The sequence below is a fragment of the Canis lupus genome, chromosome 16, assembly GCF_011100685.1.
Source record: "Canis lupus familiaris isolate Mischka breed German Shepherd chromosome 16, alternate assembly UU_Cfam_GSD_1.0, whole genome shotgun sequence".
Classification (NCBI taxonomy): domain Eukaryota; kingdom Metazoa; phylum Chordata; class Mammalia; order Carnivora; family Canidae; genus Canis; species Canis lupus.
Window position 1 is genome coordinate 36,891,515 of NC_049237.1, and position 21,942 is coordinate 36,913,456.

Below are 21,942 nucleotides of genomic sequence, written 5' to 3' on the forward strand. Positions count from 1 at the left end.
GGAAATCAATCGGGAAAGTAGAGAATTAGTGTAGAGATGGGGATGTAGGGAAAAGCTAAAATAATGAAGATCAGTGTGAAGGTGTTTCATTGATTGAGGCATAAGGTGATCTCACCTCTTGCACTTGAAGTAACTATGAACATAAAGACTGAATCGTGGAGAAAGAGGACTTATGTGCAAGAAATAAGGATGGCAACTAAAAATATCAAGAAGAATGAGGAATGTTTGGAATAGCTGCTTTGAGATGGGAGGTCAAGTGCAAGGATTGCCAGGGAGCCCCAAAAAGCTAGCTGAAGGCAGGAAGCATGAATTAATAGTGGCCCCAGGCTGCATGGTTATGCACTTTCCTAAAGAAGCAGTGAGCTACCTGGTGCAGGAGTGGAGATGGAAAATGTTTGGAATTAACTAGTACGATACAGTGTGATTTATAATAAGAAATCAACGTTTGATCTTCCTCCCTGTTTCTGGCACAGAGCTCCTAAAACCCATGGAGCTTCCTGAGTGAAGAATTTCCTAGGAGCCATAAAGGTGTGTTTTATTATGTTAATGAGGTGACTTTTGGACCTACCTAAGGATGGGGGCTGGTTGCCAGGAAATCAACCCTGTGATTAGAGGGTTGGAACTTTCAGCCCCACCCCCCCAGCCTCTGGGGAGGAGTGAGGGGTTGGAGGTTGAATCAGTCTTCAGTGGCCAATGATTTAATCAACTCTGCCTCAGTCAGGAAGCGTCCATAAAACCCCGAAGGATGGCGTTTGGAGAGCTACGAGGTTGGTGAACCTGTGGAGATGCGGGCAGAGTGGTGCCCCTGCCAAGATCATGGAGGCTCGGCACCCTTTCCCTGCACCTTGCACGATGCATCTCTATCATCTGGCTGCTCCTGGGTTATATTCTGCTAATGCAGTGTTTCTCTGGGTTCTTTGAACTGCTCTAACGAATGAATCAGACCCGAGGAAGAGGTCATTGGAACCTCGGATCTATATAGCCTGTTGGTCAGGAGCACAGGTGATGACGTGGACCTGCAGTTGTCATCTGCAACAGAGGGCAGGCAGTTTAGTGGTTCCGAGCCCTTAACCTGCAGGATCTGATGCTGTCTCCGGGTACTAGGATCAGAACTGAGTTGAATGGTAGGACACCCAGCTGATGGAAATGAGTGGTGTAGGGAAGCACCCCTCCCCCCACCTTTGCCACATTGGAGTTGGGTGAAAAGAACCCTTACCTAGGTTGGGGGAGGTTTCAGCCGGGGCTGAGTCCAGGGAAATGGAGCTGTCAAGGAGCAGTTAATGGAGGGCTGACGAGGTGACCTGGGAGTGGGAAAAAAAAAACATCCATTTTAGGCAACAGACTGGGCCAGAGTAGAGAGTGGAGAAAGAGATCTTCTAATGGTTTTGTTACAAATATCCCAACTCTCCCAAGCCAGGAGGATAGGAACAACGTCTAATATAAATTACACACAGATTTCTTAAGCCAATAGTTGGGCTGAGAAACTGGGTCACAAAGTGGACTGGGAGCATTTGCTGAATCAAGAGAAAGAGGGAAAGATAATTCTGCAAGTGTCGTTGCCAAAACCAGTAGTCTAGAAACAGAAAGATTCTGGTCAGGCACAGATTGTATTGGTGGACGAGTTCCAAGAAGGCTAGGTCAGGAGTTGAAGAAGAGTAATTCCCAAGTTGGTGAGTACGAATTTGCTATTGCTTTGGTTTCCTCAATCACCAGAGTCCTCCACTGGGGGTGGAGAGGTGGTATGAAGGGGGAAGGAATTGTGGGAGGTTCTTTCTTACAGGGGGAGGCAGGCTAATATAATAAAAGAGGTTCTTTTGTGTTTTAATTTGTGTATGATGGAGCTAAGCAACCTGGTCAGCTGTGGAGTATGTGAGCCCTGAGTGTGGGGCGATGCTACACATTAGCAATGTTTCAAATCATAGATTCACACTGAGGTCTGGTTGATGGACAGATCAGTTCTAGTTATTATAATACGTTTCTTCAAAGCATTATCCAGATGAACTTTCTTCTTTGAGTCTCTCTCTCTCTCTTTTTTTTTTGTTAAATATTTTATTTATTAGAGAGAGTGTACATGAGAGTGCACAAGCAGAAGGTGGGGCAAAGGGAGACGGGGAGGGAGAAGTAGACTACTCCTTGAGTGCAGAGCCCAAGCCCAGGACCCCAGGAACATAACCTGAGCAGAAGTCAGACACCCAACCGACTGAACCACCCAGATGCCCCTTTGAGTCTCTTTTAAGTTCTATTATAAAAGTAGAGGTGTCAGAGTGGAATCTGTAACCCACGTAGTGTTTTCTGTTTCTGTCCTGGTAGTAGAATTACTCAGTTTACTGGAGGCTCCTGAAGTCCTCCCTCTGTCTCTTCTCTCCATCCATCCATCCACCCATCCACCATTCATCCATCCATCCATCCATCTTTCTGTATAAGTAACACTTTCTGTACACCTGATGCATTTTTTGGTACGTAGCAAATTTTAACTCAATGAACCTTGCCAATAGCCCCATGAGAAAAGTATTGTTGGTATCCCCATTAGGAGAAATGGGCTAGGGGCACGTGGGTGGCTCAGTGGTCAAGCGTCTGCCTTTGGCTCAGGTCATGGTCCCCAGGTCCTGGGATTGAGTCCAGCATTGGGCTCCCCACAGGGAGCTTGCTTCTCCCTCTGCCTATGTCTCTGCCTCTCTCTGTGTCTCTCATGAATAAATAAATTTAAAAAAAGAAAGGAAAGGAAAGGAAAGGAAAGGAAAGGAAAGGAAAGGAAAGGAAAGGGAAAGGGAAAGGGAAAGGGAAAGGGAAAGGAAAGGAAAGAGCTGGATGGGCAGCTGAAGCACAGAGATGAAGTACCTTTTCCAAGGCACACAACCAGTAGGCAGTGGAGCCAGGCTCCGAACCAGGCAGCAGAGCCCCTGTGTTCATGGCCTTAACCACCCCATCAAGAAGCTTCCTAGATGACTCTGAAATCCATCTGGGAAGTTCTGCAAATGCTTGTGTGGCTGTTCTTCCCAAAGGCTCCTGCAAGTCCTCCTGCACTGTGCTGGCCTGTGGGTGGGCTGGTGGTGGGGTGCCCCTCTGCTGATTGCAGTTGCTTGGTCGTCCACTTGTTCCTCATCTCCTTTTCATCTTACTTTCTGCCTGCGTGTGAACACCTGAAAGAGCTTCCTCCTTGACTTTCCAGGCCAGGACTTGGGGCCTCCGTTCTTAGGTGAGCATTTTGGAGATGAAAGTGTAGCACACTGGTGATGGAGTCTCTCTTACCTGCTCCTTAACAACTCCTGGCCTGTCCTCAGCCTCAGCTCAAAGCTCCTCACTCCAGGTAACTCCAAACCTCTGTCTGCCTTCCTCCAGCACCAGGCAGCCCAGAGCTTCTCTAGGAAAGTACACAAAAAAGTACCATGCCAACTGGAACCACAGATTAAGGAACATTAATTTTTGAGACCTGAAAGGCGATCCTGTCGAAACATGTGTTTCTCTCAGTGCCAAAGTATATCTGTATATAGTCCGGGCAAATGCCTTTAAATTTCCATTTGACCAATTCAAGCATTTTTACCTTCCCTAAAACTCACAACTGACCTGAATGCATGCATGTGCACGTCCCTATCTTTAAAAGTAAGTATGGCTTTATTCCTATTTTTAAATGGTTTCCACTGAATGCAGACTGCATTCATCATCAGGTTGAACCAAAGGGTTTTTCAGCTTGTAGAGCTGTGAAAGTCACTAGTGCATTAACTGCAAATGCAAATTAATAAGCCTGCACCGTGGGGAACATTGTGGTCATCTGACCGAAAATGAAACTGATTTCCTATCTTTATACATGCTAATAAATCAGTGGGGAAACATGCCCCCAGAGTAGACTGGACTTATTAGCCTAAGATACTCGGAAAGTAACTCCCTTAGCATTTTCATCAAAGAGAAGCAAAGATAAAAACAATAAAAACCTTTCCAGCATAGTTATCTGCCTTTCTCTACCCATCTCTTAAAATATTTTTTATTAACTACAAGATTTATGCAAATTTAGGATATTTTGGGGCCGTTGTATTTTGTAAATATGATAAAGGTTCAGCTTTTGAATCCCGCTTTATTGAGGAGTGTTTGCTCAGTGTTCCTGTCTTTTGCAAGTTTTGCCAGGCGAATGTAATTCTTTACTGAAAGGAAACATTTATCCTCCCAGATGCCACTGAATTATTGAAACAGAAGCAGATAAACTTAATCAAGAAGTATTTAATAATTACTATGTGTTCCAGTATATTCTGAGTATGACACAGCTCCTCAAACAGTTTATAATTGGGGCGTGGTAACAAGCCTATTTCACATGAAACAATTAGAATAATCTAACCAGGATTATAACCTAATGCCCAGTGATGTGAATCAGACTCGGTTCGGTGTGCGTCCTAGAGGAGACAGGCCAGTCAGAAAAGACTGCAGTAGTTTGGGAGGGATTTGTAGGTAAGTGATACTGACCCTGGGTCTTGAGGATATAAAGGTTTGAAAGGGAGAGATTGTTGTTTCCTCAGAGCCAGAATGAGGAGGGGACAATAATGCAGAATCCTTTGGGGACAATGAGAGATGAGCCCAATTGGAGCAAAGGATTTATGAGGAGAAGTCTATTAACCAAAATGGTGATAATTTATTTCTCCCAAACAAGAAGTCTAGCCATGTGTTCTAATATGCAAACAGTGGGGGAAAATGTTTGAAATTGAGATTGGCAAAAGAATATCTGAGGTGTGTGTTTGTGTCCCCATGGAGGACCCAGGATTCGATATGGCGGCCGAGGTTCAGAATACTTAACAAGAGTTCTGTATAGGGCTCGTCAGGGTCAACCATCATAATGAGATCACTATTTTAGAAAGATCTGGAGTCAGGATGCTCGATCCCAAGGCTGCCAATCTATTCTGAAGGTATAGATTGAACCCTCTATCTACTTTCTTGGAGGAGCTTGATAAGTGTTTGTCTCCTGGGTTGTAGGTTTGTTGAAGCAAGGATGGCATCATCTCTCCTCACTCTTTTGTGTCCCCAACACCTAACACAGTGCTCGCCACAGAGTAGGCAGTCCAGATTTATTTCTTGAAAAACCTGGGAATGGTATCGAGGATAGACAGGACAGGGGACACACTGCAGGTAAAGAAGCATAAGATTAAGAAAAAAAAAAATGAGGTGGTTTTATGCACCCAGCAAGTTCAGTATTTCAGTTTGAATCATTTAATGATTTTGACCTTAGAACGTGGCTACACAGTAGAGAATGAGTGGGGTGAGACCGACTGTGTCCTAGAGTGTGTTTGAATCGCTGCTAACCTTGGAGCCCAAGACAATTGGAGACTGAAGGCTACAGGTCAGAGGCAGAGCCGTCCCTGTTTTCGTGCGCTTTTGCAGGAAGTGCATTTTATAGAAAAGTCAGAGAGGAACTGAGGGGAGAGCTCTGAGCGGTGAATTCACAGCTGGCTGACAAGGCACTCCCGCCACCGCCACCGCCACCGCCACCGAAGCTGGCCACCCTCCTCAGGGCTGCTCCATGGGACCCCGCAGCCACGGGCCCAGCGGGTCCCCAGGCTCTGGGAGGCCATGCCCATGAGGACGGCAGCCCGGCCAGAGTCTAGGATGGTAAGAGGTTCTCATTCTTTGATTTAGGCGTGACTTGACTTATTTGCATCCCAAACTAGTCTGTTTTCTCTTCTGGGCAATCTAAAAAAAAAAAAAAAAGTGCATAGGCTCTTCTAACCTGTTTGTGCTTTCAGCACTAGCTGGGAGGTCTTCTCCAAGTCATCACCCAGCTTAGCGGTGAACTTGGCCGACCCGAAGGTCTGGCACGCCTGCATACTAGGGTCGTGAGTCCGCGTCTGAAATTGCGCACTGGTGTTGCTTTGGGTTTTCCTAGCTTCTGCTCCGGAGGTGCAAAGCTCTCGGCCAAATGCATTGTGAACTAGACACCAGTGAGGGCAGTGGCAATGAGCCTTTGCCTCCGTCACCCTGTCCAAGCTGTGTGGTCCCAGGAGGCTGCTGGCAGCCCCGTGAGGCTCGGGCCGCACGCTGGGGCTGGGCATCCGTTAAGAATTTCGGACATTCTGAGAGCTCGGGGGTATTTTTAGATGAGTCTTGTTCCTATGAATGAGGAAGTCTGGCAGATGGTTCTTCCGCCTGGATTATTTTTTCCAGCTTTCTACCAATACAGTGTGGAGAAAACTCTGGCAGGGCTGCTTTCTCTCGGGACAATAGGGGGAAAAGCCATTCTGCAAAACACCGGGCGGCAGCTGCAGGGCCCAGTCTCAAAAGAGAGGAGCCACTGGCCATGTATTTCATCCTCCTCTCCTGTGACTATGTCTAATCAAGGGGAGGCAGGGAAGGAAGTCTGAGGAAGAACAAGTCGTTTATCACGCTGCATGAGCAAAGACATCTGTGCAGGCCATGCTCTCCCTGCAGCTGATAAGAATATTCACCACCCAGAGAGGAAAGAGGGGAGTGTGTGGTTTCGGCCCGTTGAAGCCACTTCCTTAAATTACAGGACATCAGATTGCATCTTCTAGATGGTTTGCTCCACTTTTATGAAAGAGACAGAGCAAACTATCCTTAATGAGGGGAAAGTGCCTTGAAAAACAATCAGTAGCGTCTTGCTGTGCATCGTTGGGGTGCACTTGGATGGTCATTTGGCCAGGTCTGACAAAACAATCCCAACAGGGCTCAGAAAAGTCACCTTTGGAATCCTGAGCCTTTTCTGGGGTTGCTTAAGAAATCTATCACATGTCTAGATGGAGCCCACAAAAACAACTTGATTGTCAGTCTCTGCTTTGATGGCAGGCTTCCCCTTTCATTTTGAAATCTGAGGTAGTTTTGCTCATTCCTTACTTAAAATGGCAATTCTCTAAGAGTGCGCGTTACACAGGCTTTTCAATTGCATCTTTGATGCAATTCATATAAAGGAGTCATCACGCCCAAGATTTCACTGTTACCAGAAAGGGTTACCCCTTCCCTCCCATTTACACCAGAACATTCCAAATGCCTATCAGGCTTTTGTTACCTGGTGGGAGCCTGGGCTTCTTGAGCCTTTTTAGTAGAGAAACAGTAATATTCCCAGAAGTCAGGAAAACATAAAAATTCTACCTGTACTTGAATACTGAGATTTACCGAGGTCTACTTTTGGAGGCTCCCCACTCCCCTATACATAACACACGCACATGCTCGCTATAGAAAGCTTATCCTGCAACCACAAGAATAATCTAATTTTGTCTGCATTCACTTGGTGAGTTCAAAACTTGTGACTTCTCCCTCATAGTGACTAGATTTGGAAGAACCAATTTCTGAAGTCTCAGAAGAGACGTTAGGTCTGAGAAATAACTTTTTCCATATATAAGGCTAGTCTCTGGTATTACTAACCTTCACTGAATGTATCTGCCTGTCCTGCTGTGGGGCCTGCTGGAAATCCTGCTGGGTCATCCCATCCCTTGCCTTTCAGAGGCTTGGCGGCAGGTCAACGACTGTGTCCATCTCTGAGATCATGTAGGCCCTAGTGATTTTCTTTCCTTCTAGAAATGTTCATTTTCAATGTATCATATATTTCAAGCATACAGTGAAGTTCAAAGGATAATTTAAATCACGTGTCCTCCACAAAGATTTTTTCAAGTATTATTCACATTTTGCCCTTTTAGATTTTTAAAAAGAAAACATTATAGGTACTGTGGCAGATCACATCTTATCTAGTTTGTGTTTCAGTTTCCCATTGCTACCCAGAGTATTCACTATCTTGAAGTTGATGAGTCTTATTCCTATTTTACTACATATACATGATAAACAAAAAATTATAGCATCGTTATATATTTTTAAATATTATTTAAATGGTATCACACTGCACTTGAGACTTTTGCATGTTCCTTTTATTTTATTTTATTTTTATCTTTTTAAAGATTTTATTTATTTATTCATGAGAGACACAGAGAGAGAGAGAGAGAGGCAGAGACACAGGCAGAGGGAGAAGCAGGCTCCATGCAGGGAGCCCGATGCGGAACTTGATTCTGGGACTCCAGGATCAGGCCCTGGGCCGAAGGCAGGTGCTAAACTACTGACCCACCCAGGGATCCCGTTCCTTTTTCTTAAATTGAAGTATAGGTGCCATACAATATTATATTAGTTTCAGGTGTACCAATATAGTGATTTGGCAATTACATACATTATGAATGCTCACCATGAGGTGTAGTTACCATCTGTCACCATACAAAGTTATTACAATATGATTGACTGTATTCCCTCTACTGTACTTTTCATCCCTGTGATTTATTTATTTTATAACTGGAAATTTGTACGTCTTAATCCCCTTCACCTATTTCATCTGTCCCCTTGCTTTCTTCCCCTCTGACAACCACTAGTTTGTTCTTTTTGTTCTTTGTTTTTACGAGTCCATTTTTCCCTGGTTTTTGTTTGTTCATTTTTTTTTTTTTTAGATTCCACATATAAGTGGGATCATCATGTATTTTTGTCTTTCTCTAATTTCATTTAGCCTGATGCCCTCTGAGTACATCTATGTTGTTACAAAAGGCAAGTTCTCATTCTTTTTTAAGATTGAGTAATATTCCATTGAATATATGTACCACCTCTCCTTTATCTGTTTATCCTCCTGTGGACACTTTGGTTGCTTCCTTATCTTGGCCATTGTAAATAATACTGCAATAAACATAGGGGTGCATGTATCTTTTCAGAGTGTTGTTGTTGTTGCTGTTTTTGTTTTCAGGTAAATACCCAGAAGTAGAATTACTGGATCATATGGTATTTCTATTTTTAATTTTTTGAGGAACCTCCATACTCTTTTCCACAATGGCTGCACTAGTTTCCACCAGCAGTGCATGAGGGTTCCTTTTTCTCCATATCCTCTCTAACATTTATTATTTCTTATCTTTTTTATCCTGACTGGTGGGAGCTCATTGCAATTTTTAATTTGCAGCAAGTTACTTTTAACATTCAACATTTAAGAATCATTTCAATATTGGTACATTAAAATCAAGTTCATTTATTTTTTAATTCTATATCATTCCATTATAAGACTATACTACAATGTATCCATTATTTTATTGATGGACACCGGACTGTTTCTGATTCTGTTTTTGCTATTAGTAACATCATGAAGAGCCTTGTACATGTATGAGTTTTTTTAGATCTTCACTGTATAGTAGAGTAGCCAGTAGCTTAAAATGTGGCTAGTCTAAATTGCATTGTGCTGTAAGTGTAAAATACACACCAGACTTTAAAGACTTAGAATGAAAAAAAATGTAAAAGATCTCATTAATGATTTTTATACTCATTGCCTATTGAGATGACAATATTTTTATATATTTTGTTAAATATATTACAATAATTTCACCTATAATTTGGCTACAAAAGTTTAAAACTATGCATTCATGTGTGACTTGCACTATAATTTTATTGGACAAAGCTGATTTAGATCAGGGGTCAGTAATCTACCATCTATGCAGTGTGGTCATCTTTGTTTGTAAGTAAAGTTTTGTTAGAAAACATGCCCATTCATTTACATGTAGTCTGTTACTGCTTTCCTGCTCCAACAGCAGAGTTGAATAACTGTAAAGAGCCCATGTGATCCACAAGCCTAAAATTGAAAATATCTACCCATCTGACCCCTTTAAGGAAATGTTTGCTGACCTCTATTCTTGAGCAATGATTTTTAGCCTTGTTTTTAAACAATGATCCACAATAAGGAATATATTTACTATCCTGATCCAACAAGCACACAGCTGAAACAAAAGTTTCACAAAATAATGTTTCAAAAATCCTTACTATAATATTTGCATATTTTCTGGTCACCTAGCAGTATGTTTTGTTAAAATAAACTACTGGTAAACTGCCGTGCCTCACTAAATTGACTTAGCCATTCATTCACTACTAGTGATTTGAATATTGCTCAAGGACATGTATCCAAGGTGTGTGTGTGTGTGTGTGTGTGTGTGTGTGTGTGCGCGTGTGTGTATACTGACACATATACATATTTATGTATTTTTTAGTTTAATATATTTGTATACACTTCTTTCAGTGTTTTTCTAGGTTGTAGAGTGGGAGCTTTGCCAGCTTAGCAGCTCGGGTGCTGGAATTTCTCCCATGGCAGTTTTCCGGGTCTGAGGACCAAGAGACACCGGAGGCCACTTTGGAGGGGTTTGGGGAGTTGCACTGCCACAGAGCTGGCTTCTCTCTGGACCAAGGAGTTGTCCATTACTCACAACTGCATATCTAGGCTTCACCTGTGAAAGCCATGATTGATGGATCTGATGAGACTAAAAATAGTTTTACAAAACTTTCTATGATTTTACTTTGCCCGAGGGTAAAATAAAGATAATCTACTACCATGGCACTTCCTACGGATCTGATGTTTCCCAGAGCTCTACAGTGACGTTAAAAAGTGAGGAAGAGTATTAATCGTAACCTTGCCATCACTGTCACAACTTCCATTTGGCAGCTGTAACATAGTCTTTAATGTGGTTCTAAGAATTGGGGGTGAGGAGAAGTATGTGTTCCTGAAGAGTGTCTTCATGGTAGCTAACAAACTTTCTGGAAACTTTTCTGGCAATAAGCAAGGGATCCCCATGACTGAAGACCGATACGGGACCTGGCAATATTGAACACAAAGAACAATCGATAAATTCTTGACTGTAAGGTCATGTGCATTAAATAAGGCGGTTCTGATGCCAAATCAATACTGCATTGTGTATTTCCTACAACAGATATTGAGGTATAGATCTGCTGTAGTGGGAACAGGAATGTCATCAAGGAAGCATCAGTTCAGACAAATCTGGGTTACCACCAGCAGGGAGAGAGCTAGATTGATTGTGGTCTGCCTCACTGTGTGGTGAAAATGTCAGGTCAGAGTGAATATTCATGTAGTCCTTGGAAAAAGGGAAGGAGAAATCAATAAGCTAACCGCTCTATCTGATAATGGCATTGTTTTCGCCAAGGCAAGTTATTTTTCTCTTGAACTTGGTATTCCGGTCCCTGATATGTTGGGAATGGTGTCTCAGAGATGCAACAAAAGGTTTCATAGAAAGCCTAAGGGCAGATTCTGTACTTGAGGAAGAAGAGTTATGTTAACATGTTTCTGAGTATTGCACTAAAATCTGGTTAAATTGATATAAAGTTTTCCTTAATTCCAAGGAACAACCTATACCCTTTGAAGCTCTGTCAAGAGAGTACCAGACAAAAAGAAATCCCACCTTTTTAGTCCTAATTTGCACTTCCTGTGTCCTGTGATCTTAAAAAAGCTACCCAAGCTCTGTATATCTCTCTGCATTGACTTGTATGATAATGTTCGAGTTTTTCTTTGTAGAGATGTTATAATAGGCGACATAAATGTTTTGGCCAACAGGGTCAGAATATGAAGGCAGTTCATCCCAAATCCGGATTTTGACATTTGTCTACATTTACGAAGACTCACTCCTCCTAACCACATTTGAGAAATCTCCCACTATTCATGTGCATAAGGTTTCAAAGGAGTGCCCGTTCTCTCGTCCCAAAATCCTTTTTTTTCAAAACTTCCTGGCACTGTTCAGGCTGCAGGAGCATAGTGGATTCATGACCCATCACCTGGTTTTTGAATAGAAACCAAATTAATTGCTTTTATTGTTTGTTCTTATCTTTCCCAGGCACCTTTTGAAGATGAACAAGAGCAGCTCTGATTTGGAAAAAGTGAGCCAGGGCTCTGCAGAGAGCCTCAGCCCTCCCTGCAGGGGCGTCCACGTCAACTTCACCACGGGTTCCACGGACAGTCTGGCCTCAGACTCCAGGACCTGCAGTGATGGAGGTAACAGACTTGACCTTGACGGGGAGGCTTAGATTCTCCTGAGTCTGGAAGGCCAGTCCTGGCCACACTGCCCAGATTTGGAATGGCCGAGCTAGACCTACTATCTTGGTTCTGCTTTCCCCATAAGGTAGACTCCACCCAGGAGCAGTTGGCGTTAATTCCCTGTTGGATAGGTGACAAGGTACCTCATGCTGTGCTGCTCTTTCCACTTACACACCATGCATTCACTGATTCCTGGGCTGATGAGCCATTTATGTATAGGTCTGGTCTGCATTTCTGTCCTCGGGATTGGTTCTTGGGGGATTAGGTGCATGCCAACCACAAGTTCTCAGCCTCCGTGTTTCTTTCTCTCTGCTTCTCCCTCATCTCCTTCGCTCCTTCGTGTGCATGAGTGCACATACATGTGCGTACACGTACACACTTCCTTAGACACAGCAGGTGCTTACATAAATGTTTGTTGGATTAAAGCATGGAGTTTTCATTAGGTTACCATCCATCCCACTCCCTGGATGAAGCTCTAAGGCGTTATAGGTGGGTACGTCTTGACAGAGCACATTTCTGAGCACGCTCTTGTGTTTCTGCAGTTGTAATGGGTAGTATTAAAACCTCTCACCATTTCAACATTCTTTGTGTGCTTGTGTGTCCTCTCCTGTGTGTCTCTTATACTCGCTTTAGCATGTTAGGTTTCAACATGTGCTAACGTGACGCCCTTTCTCACTCCTGTGGAAATATTTCTTCCCAGTAGGTAGTTTTGGCATCGAGGCTTCCATCATAAAATCACAATCACTGACATATTTCCATTGGAAATATGAGTACTGCTAAGTCTAGAGCATATGTTCTGTGAGTCTGTGGTCTGTTCTTATGGGAAATTTCTGATAGCTCAGACTTAAAAACAGGAAATCTCTTAGTCTTGATTTGGGGGGGGGGGATGTAGCCAAAGAGGCTACATCTTTGGGCTTCCTTCTTTTGCCATCCAATTGTGCAAAAATTCTGTGAGGTGGATTATTCCACAGGGGGTTGGGCTAGGTGCATAAACCGTTGGACCCTATGCCCTGACCTGCTATCTTGGGGATTATGACCAATGCTGAGGGAGCAGTGTAGAGTGGAGTCCCATGGCCACCAGCTAGCTCATGTCAATGGGAACTCTACTTAATTGTCTGGGCACTTGACTAGTCAGTACCAGCAAATAATGATGTTTGCTCTCAGGACTCTTCAGGTCTAGCTAGGAAGATAGGACTGAAACACGTGCCCTCTGGGTGGCTGGTCTAATCTAGGAGATTGGGCTTCCCAGAACATGAGTGTTTATCAAGGCTTCCGGAAGAGAGAGGAGCCAATGAGGGCTGTGGAAAGGTAGAGGGAAGACGTTTACAGAAGATGGCACTTCAGCTCTTCGCAAGTGTGGTTAGAATTAAGGAGTTCGAGGGAGGAAAGGGCTTTGCAGGTTACAGAAATGACAAAGGAGGAACAAAGGCACAGGGTTAGCAGTACATTCTGGGGGAAAGGTAGGACCACTTGACGCACTTTTGTGGAAGCAGGCAGGGGGAAGATGGGACTAGAAGTTGGTATAAGATAGAGGCTAGATGATTATACAAAGCTCTGAAAACCAATGTGTGGAAGTGGGAAATACGGAGCCACTGGGGATTTATAGATACAATGGTGATGGCTTACTCAGATGTTTTCTAATTTTAAAAAATCTATTTTATGGTTCTCCTTTTATCATGAGCCTGTCATTCAATGGAAATGCACTTCCAAATTTAGATTCCTAGATCAACAAAAAATATCTACCTTGTTACCAGACTCTGGGTCCTTAGAGTGAACCATTTCTAGCTGCTGCTCCTGCTTATGGCTCTGTAACCCGGACCATGCTTTCTTTCTCCACCCTCCTTTTGTAACATCTGTTAAACATTAATCTGGAGACTATCCAGAACCACTGGTCATGAATGTGAGAAACCCTTCAGTCTGCTTCTCAACGTTAACCAAGGCGGCTTGCTTTAGATCTCGTCCTGAACAATTATCTTTCAATCCCATGAATTCTTACTTGCTTTTTACCTCATAAAAATAATATTGAAATATTTATCTATCACGCCTTTTGTGACTATTTGATATCTAATACCGAAGCTGAGAGAGTGGATCTGAATAAGAGAGGTAGAGTTGGTTCACGCTGAAGTTCCTGGAGACCAGAATGTAGTATCTACTTCTCTAATAAATATTAAGTCAAAGGATACTATTAGACTATTTGCTTTGTTGGTAAGAATCCAGTAATGAAAAGAGATGCATTTCGCAGAGTTTTTGTATCTATGGTAAAGGCTGACCTGAGTGAGTTGAGGCCAAAGTCATTCCAGAGTATATCATAATAATAGTTTGTGTAAACTTCTTGGAAGCTTATCAGGGTTAGTGGTTAAAGTTAGTTTTCTACTATTTGGGTTTTGTGGCAAACCCCCCCAAAAGTTTTAAATTTTATAAGAAATGGGGCGCCTGGGTGGTGCAATCAGTTAAGCAGCCAACTCTTGGTTTTGGCTCAGATCCTGATCTCGGTGAGATTGAGCTCCGCATCAGGCTCCACATTCAGTGCAGTCTGCTAATGTTTCTTTCTCCCTCTGCTGCCCATCTCCTCCATGTGTGCATGCACATGCACTCTTTTTCTCTCTCACTCAAATAAATAAATAAATCCTTAAAAAAATTTTATGAAAAAAACAAACAGAATTGAAATCTATAACTTTGTTGCATTTAAAAAACTAGGGTGTCTAAATTTTCTGTTTACAAAGTATCATTTTATATCAATATTAATTTCACTGCTTTATGCTTGTATGCATGTCCTACTCCTCAGAGCACATCTGTTTTCCCATTTGTCTGTGCGGGCAATTCCATTGAACAGTGTATCAACTCAGTGGAAGGAAAAATCTGCCTAAGCAGTTGTTTGGTTTATGCTTGGTTTGGGAGGGACAAACTGCATGTGTCAGGACAGATCCACAAATGCTGCCAAGAAGTTATCTGTAGTGAATGGATGTGAGGCAAAGTGGTCAGCTAAATGGCCATCCCAAATGCTCATCAGAAAACAAAGCAAGAAACAAATGGTCATCAGAAGACTCTCATGCTTTAAATGGTTCCTTTTAAATAGGTAAACCTAATGTCACATTAGGATCATTTTCCTTTTTTGATTTAGGATAATGTTAAACTTCAGTTCCACAGTTTAACAAACATCACAGATGCCAGGTTCCCACAGTACAGGAGGATTAGAAAGTGCTCTGTTGAACTGAAACTGTTGGCACAAGCAATAGATAAGAGATCTAACCACACAGTGAATATAGGTATGAATTCACATGAAGGTATGTACCAGGTCAGTGTTAGTATTTTTATAGCTAACAAACCAGGGATACAACCGAGTTAATGAAATATCTTAACAGTAGCCAACTTCCTTTTCAGTATTAAGGCCCAGAGGATTGTTTTAAATATATACATTAATGCAGTCATTGATTCGATAGAGATTTGTTGAATCCTTGTGCTGGGTACAGTTTTAGATGTTGAACATACAACAATGACAAAAAAATGCCCAGTCTCTTCTTTCACATTGCAGTGGATGGAGATGGAACAAGGAAAACGATAAAGCTAGCATGTCAGACAGCAGTAAGTGCCAAGGGGAACAAAATCAAGCCAGGAAGTGGGCAGGGAGGGGTGGAGGGTGCTGTGAGGAGGAGAGACCAGAAGTCCATAAAGATCAGACATCAGTGAGCAGTGACAGCCTGACCTTATGAGCATTTGCTCCTCTGCTCAGGCTGTTACCTGGGACACTGTAGGAAGAAAAAAACGGCCCTGAAAAAGGCATCTAAAACCCGCCAGCTGAAATTAGTGTATTCTATCAAATGGGCCATCAGAGCACTGGATCCCAAATTGGCAGGTTTGGTCTAACACATTACATTTGGTGTTTTGCTCTAATGTGGATGGTTAGGCCCTCCCTCATCCCCCACCCCTATGGAGAGAGGCTGAGTCGTGAGTCCTGTTCTGGGAGATTTATTAGATTTATTAGTGATTTATTTATTTATTTATTTATTTTAATTTTGTTTTTTTTAATTTATTTATGATAGTCACAGAGAGAGAGAGAGAGAGGCAGCGACATAGGCAGAGGGAGAAGCAGGCTCCATGCACCGGGAGCCCGACGTGGGATTCGATCCCAGGTCTCCAGGATCGCGCCCTGGGCCAAAGGCAGGCGCCAAACCGCTGCGCCACCCAGGGATCCCCTGATTTATTTATTTTTAAAAGATTTTATTTATTTATTCATGAGAGATGCAGAGAGAGAGAGGCAGAGACATAGGCAGAGGGAGAAGCGGTCTCCTCACGGAGATCCCAATGCAGGACTCAATCCCAGGACCCTGGGATCATGCCCTGAGCCAAAGGCAGACGCTCAACCACTGAGCCACCCAGGTGCCCCATTATTAGTGATTTATTAGTGAAGGATGAAGAAGCTATCCCAAGGAGAAGATACTCATTTTTAATATTGTCTGTGGCCTGAACCTTTACAGAATCACAAAAGTGAAGCTTTACCTTAGTTTAAACAATTCCCTTTAAACTGAATTTTTAAAATACCTATTTTTACTTCAGTAGGGTCAGTACATGATAACAATTCACATGATGGGGAAAGACATGAGTTGAAAAATCAAAGTCATTAGATACCCTCTAAGCCAACTCCCACTTTTGACATATTTGAGCATACTTTTCTGTATTTTCTCAGAAATTTTTATCCATATTTAAAATATCATAAACCTCAATTTGACACATTTTTATACTTAGTTTATCATGAAGTCTTTCAAATCAGAACCTCTAAATTTATCTCATTTTTTTTAATGCTGCATATTTTGTCATGGTGCAAATTGGTAAACCCCTATCTTAACAATGCATGTTTAGGTGATTTTCATTATCAGTCTCCAGTAAGGCCCTGTGGCACACTTTGAGATAATTTGGTGGACATATCTGTAAGATAAGTTCTTAAGAGAAGTGGAACTGATATGTCAAAACGTATAGGCATTTTAAATAGAAGTTCCCAAATTATCCTGCAAAATGTCACTGTATGCTTCCATCAACAGCATGTGAAAATACTTTGAACTAACTTTTAATTTTGCTGTTAATTTGGGAGAAGACTGTAAATGATTGTGCTCTCACAGGAGACTGAAAGTGCAGGGTTCTGGAGCCACACTGAGGCAGTGGGCATGGACTGCTTTCCATGAGCCAGTTTTCCTGAGCCAGGGCTTCTCCTCTTTTGCATGTAAATTGCATTCACATCTTGATTGTTGTCTCTTGGGATGATTAAGTGTTCCAGAGAGACTCCTCGCAAATGCCACATTTTCCTTCCAGTTGTAAAATGTTAATAATATGCTTCCATTTTCAGGCCGCATTTACCTTCTTGAGAAAGCAAGGGATCCTTTTGAAGGGATACTTGGCTGCCTTTTATTTTTTTAGCTTTTGAAAATTGTTGAGCCTTTCTGATTGTGTGACCAAACAAGAGTTTGCACTATTTTTCTTTGGAGGAAAAAGCTACATAGGAGGGTAGAACATTCCCTCTGCCACCCGCTTCACGTCTCATTGGGGTGGGAAGAGGGTTTTGGCAGAAACCCGCAAGAGTGCCACTTGTGTGCACCATTGGCAAGGTGCCCACCTAGGTGGCTTTCACTGAGTGAGGCCACAGGCCATAGGAGAGTTTTTATCCATCTGCTTTTTTCCTTAGGCCTTGCATTTAGTAGGTGCTCAGGAAACAGTAGATGAATGAATAGATAAATCTATATAGCCATTTCCAGCTATACAATCTGTATTCTCATTTTGAAAAATGGTCCATAGAACACTCCAAGTTTTTCAAACAAAAGAAAAGTCAATTTGCTTTCACGTTACCTGCAGTTGGAGAATAGCTAGACCCAAAAGCTAAGGATTTGGAGCTTAGGTACCCCTTACCATGACTCTACCCTTGGCCTCTGTTTGCTCTAGCCAGCTGCTGTCAGAAGGCAGAGCTGTGCACCAAGGGAGCCAGACAGGCTCATTCACACAGCTCAAAACTGGACTGACCACTTCCTGCATAAGCTTACCTCTCATTTTGGCTGAAGAGAACAATGAAAGTAGCTATTAAAACCCAGCAAAGGAGAGGACTCTATAATAAAGAAAACATCACAGTACTACGTTTGAACTTCTGGCCTGTTTTTCTGCTTGGCTTTAAGCTGTTTTATCCCAGCCACTGAAATCCTGATTTCTTCTCTGCTTTCTAAATATAATGGTCCCAAGCTAGTGTACCTTCCCCTTGGTCTTTGTAAGATCCCAGCCAGCACACCATATGTGATGTGTCACTTCCCCACTAGAAACACTTTTTCTTCTCTGAAACACACGCACTGTAGAGATGCAGAGGTGTTCTACTCTGTGGTTGGCTACTGGCTTTATATGCAGAATAGGAAATTGGAAGAAAAATGTAGGAGCTGGGGTTTGGAGTTCTCTGGCCCAATTAGTCTAAAAAAGCCATTTAAAAACCTACCAATGATGTAACTGTAATGGAGGCAAACTTCCCAGAAAAGTATTTTCCATTCTTCTCACCTTTTTTATACTCTTAGCTATAAGCCAGAATTTGGAAACGGGGTGATCTAACACCAGCATAAAACCAGGACATATTTGAATTCTTCTCATTGCTGTTGAATCTGAGTCCTGAGAATACAGGCTGTTGGCCAACATTTTTCAGGACTTTTTTAGGCACATTTTCCTGAACCAGTGGTTTGCCTGTGACTTTTGCAACTATTTTAGGTGTCAAGGCATATTCATCCCCTCTTCTTTCTGGCTTTTCTAAATGCAGAGTGTGTCAGCTGTTGCAAATACATTTGACCCTGACAAAACATAGGGGTTGCAGCACCAACCCCCCCGCACAGTCAAAAATCCAAATATAACTTTTGACTCCCCAGAAATATAACTACTAATAGCCTACTATTGACCAGAAGCCTCATAACATAAACAACACATATTTTGTACGTTGTATGTATTATATACTATGTTCTTTTTTAAGATTTTATTTATTCATTCATGAGAGACACACACACACCCAGAGAGAGAGAGAGAGAGAGAGAGAGGCAGGGACACAGGCAGAGGGAGAAGCAGGCTCCATGCAGGGAGCCCGACGTGGGACTTGATCCTGGGTCTCCAGGATCAGGCCCTGGGCCAAAGGTGGCGCTAAACCGCTGAGCCACCCAGGCTGCCCTATACTATGTTCTTATAATAAAGTAAGCTAGAGAAAGGAAAATCATAAGGAAGAGAAAATGTATTTGCAGTACTGTACTGTATTTATTTAAAAGAAAAAAAAACCACGTGTAAGTGGACTCATTCATTCTGACCCCATTCATTCAAGAGTCAACTGTAGTAGGAATCAAGCTGCTGTGTTGCCTATGGCCGTGTTCATGAGGAGGCTCCCCATGTAAGAGTGAAGCAACTAGAAGAATCAGAGTGGGTCTTCACGGGAGCCCTCTGGTCCCATAGCAAATAGGTACTGCTTTTTTCATGATAGAGAAATCAGTTTCATCGAGAAGGGCCACATGTTGACATCTCTTTCCGAGTAGCCCTGGGAATACTACCAGCTGAGCTGTTATGTGGTCCTGAGGTGCCCCGGGGGATCTCAGAGTGAAGTGTGTTCTTCTCACTAGCTATGGTTCCAAATCTGGAGAAAAACTTTAAGAAACTGTAAGAGAAAGAAAGAGAGAGAGAGGAGAGAGGGAGAAACCATAAGTTAAGAAGAATGCCTCAGGTCAGAAGATGGTCATGCCTGTTACAGAACTAAGCAATGTTTTTTTTAACTTCAAAATCACAGTATGTGTACATAACTCCTAATGATACGGGTAACGTGCACATTTCGGGTGAGCCTCACTTCCCTGGATGAGGTTCCGGTAACTACAGCCCTGCCCTGCTGGGGACGTGTGTGGTTGGGGAGCACTCTTAGGCAGTGACCTCCTCTGATCAGTACGGGCTTTGTTGGGTGACCAACACCTAGCATCTCAGAAATAAAGGAAAATGAACCACTTTCCCCCTAATACCCAGTACTCCTTGCCAGATTTACCTGTAGATCTGATCAAAGCCGCTGACTAACACAGTTCCCACAGGAAATCGAGAGAACACCCATAGGGCAAGGGAGAAAAATCACTTCCTTCCAACTGCCTGAACACACAAGTTATTTTTGGTGTGAAAGCAGAACCTCTTGATTCTCTTTGGTAATCTAGGGAATAAGAAGTGTTACAGATTTTTTTTTTTTTTTTTTTTTTTAAGATTCCTGCTATCCTTACAGTTTGAAAAGTTGACCCCAGGGGCAGCTGAGGGAACTAGGGTAGAGAATCTGTGGAAGCAAGAGAGCCCTCTGCCTTAGAGGTGTTTTATTTTGGGGACAGCTTTGAGACAAAATGCACATTGGGAGAGATTGAAAATGGAGAGAGTGGCTAAAATTATAGACTATTCATGCTGGAAGGGGCCTTGGCTGTGCTGTGATTCAGTCAGTTTTTAAATGAGGGAACTCAGCTGGGTGAGGATAGCACGAGCTCGGGGCTGGTCCTGCTGTCTGTCCTCAGACCACAGACGAGGCAGAAAAGGCTGTGATGGGGGTGTTCCGGAGACCTGTCCAGGGAGGGCAAGGAAGGCAAACCACTAAGGATGAGGAACTAGCACAAGGCTTAAAGAGGCAACTAGTCCAGAAACTGATTTGTCAGAAACACCCTGGCCAGCCGGACTGGGGACCAGAAGGAGTCCTCACCATACCCAGGCTGTCCCTGTCACTGGAGACACAGATTAAAGCATTGACCAGACTCTGCTCACACTCCCCTGCCCCTCCTTGTCCCCCACTTCTGTCTGTTGATAATAAATGGAGATCAGACTCTTGCGACACGTTCTGCTGTCCAGAATGCAGAAAGGCCGGGAAACGGACCTGTTTCCATCTGGCTGCCCTCTTGCTCATCACCTGGGTACTTGGTGGCTGAAGCTGAGTATCCTGTGAGAACCCCACACATAAGGGTTTTGCTTTTCCATTTTCAGCCCAGGGGCCAGTGAGTGATCCCCCCTCTGCTCTCTCAGCCTCTGCTAGAGGGAGGACAGAGAGGAAGTGAATATACGGCCCTAGCCTGCATCTGCTCCCATTGCTGCCTGCACCCTTGAGAGGGGAAAAGTCTCTTCCTGGAGAGTGTGGGCCAGGGGTCCCACAGACCGCAGGGTTCCAGAACCTGCCAAGATCAGCTGCAATCAGAGTCTCCATTCTCTGGCTGGCTGGATGGCTGGCTATCGCTTGCCCCCCCCCTCCATGAGGACAATACAAGGGTGTGTAAGGTTGCCTGGCCTGACTGTGCCACTGCTGCTTAGTTTATAATCACCCTGGCCTCCCTGGGTGGGTATAAATCACTCATTCAGCCTTGCTGGCAGGCGCCCCGCCTGTCATTAGCAACGCAGGGTGAGGTGGGAAGGAAAACGTAACTGTGATCTTGATAAGCTACTGGGCAGCAAGAGCGCTTGCCTGCTGCAGATGTGGGAGTGTGAGAGGCCTTGGGCTTTCTCTGGGGTCTGGGAAGAGAGACAGCAGAGCCAGGGAAGGTGCTGGTGTGGGCCCGACAGCCTCTCTGTGCTGCACCAGACTGTGGGGCTGGGTTCCCAGCTCCTGCGTCCTGCAGGCTGCATGCATGCTTTGCACTTGGGATTGTCCTGCTGTAAGCTTTGCATTTGGGCTTGTCCTGGACGGGAGGCCCCTGCTGTCACCTCACTGACACAGCTCGCGTCATTCAAGCTGTGGCACAGAGGTCAGTGCCCACTCTGCCCAGGGCGAGGGGACCCCCCCTCCTCACGGAGTATCCTGAGTAAGGAGACCCAGGGTTGACCTCGGGGAGGCCTGGAGTCAGTGCTTGTTCCTTGGAGGGGTCATTCTGTCCCCAGAATATGTCCCAACTTTGGTTGGAGAAAGCAGAGGGGGGACTCAGTGTGAGCAGAGAAAGTTGTTAACTCTTCAGGAGCAGCCTGAGAAAGATCACGTGCATCAACACAAAATGAACAGTTTGCTTCCTTTGGGGCTTTTCGGTATGTGCTTGGGCCCCCGGTGTTTGTGGCACCTCATGCATCCCGGCATCCTGCCAAGGTGGGGAGAGGCACAGAGACACCCATGGCCTGCCCTTAAGATGACACAGCTTGGGGCA

General features: G+C 43.7%; 1 protein-coding gene across 3 annotated transcripts in view; it reads left to right on the forward strand.

Moving 5' to 3' along the window:
* Positions 1-21,942, forward strand: part of PRAG1 (PEAK1 related, kinase-activating pseudokinase 1) — a 58,360-nt gene that overhangs the window by 25,787 nt on the left and 10,631 nt on the right. For all 3 annotated transcript variants that reach the window (XM_038560225.1, XM_038560226.1, XM_038560227.1), the window contains one exon: positions 11,616-11,773. In XM_038560225.1, coding sequence (XP_038416153.1) covers positions 11,616-11,773 — 158 coding nt within the window. The remainder of the gene's footprint in view (positions 1-11,615; positions 11,774-21,942) is intronic.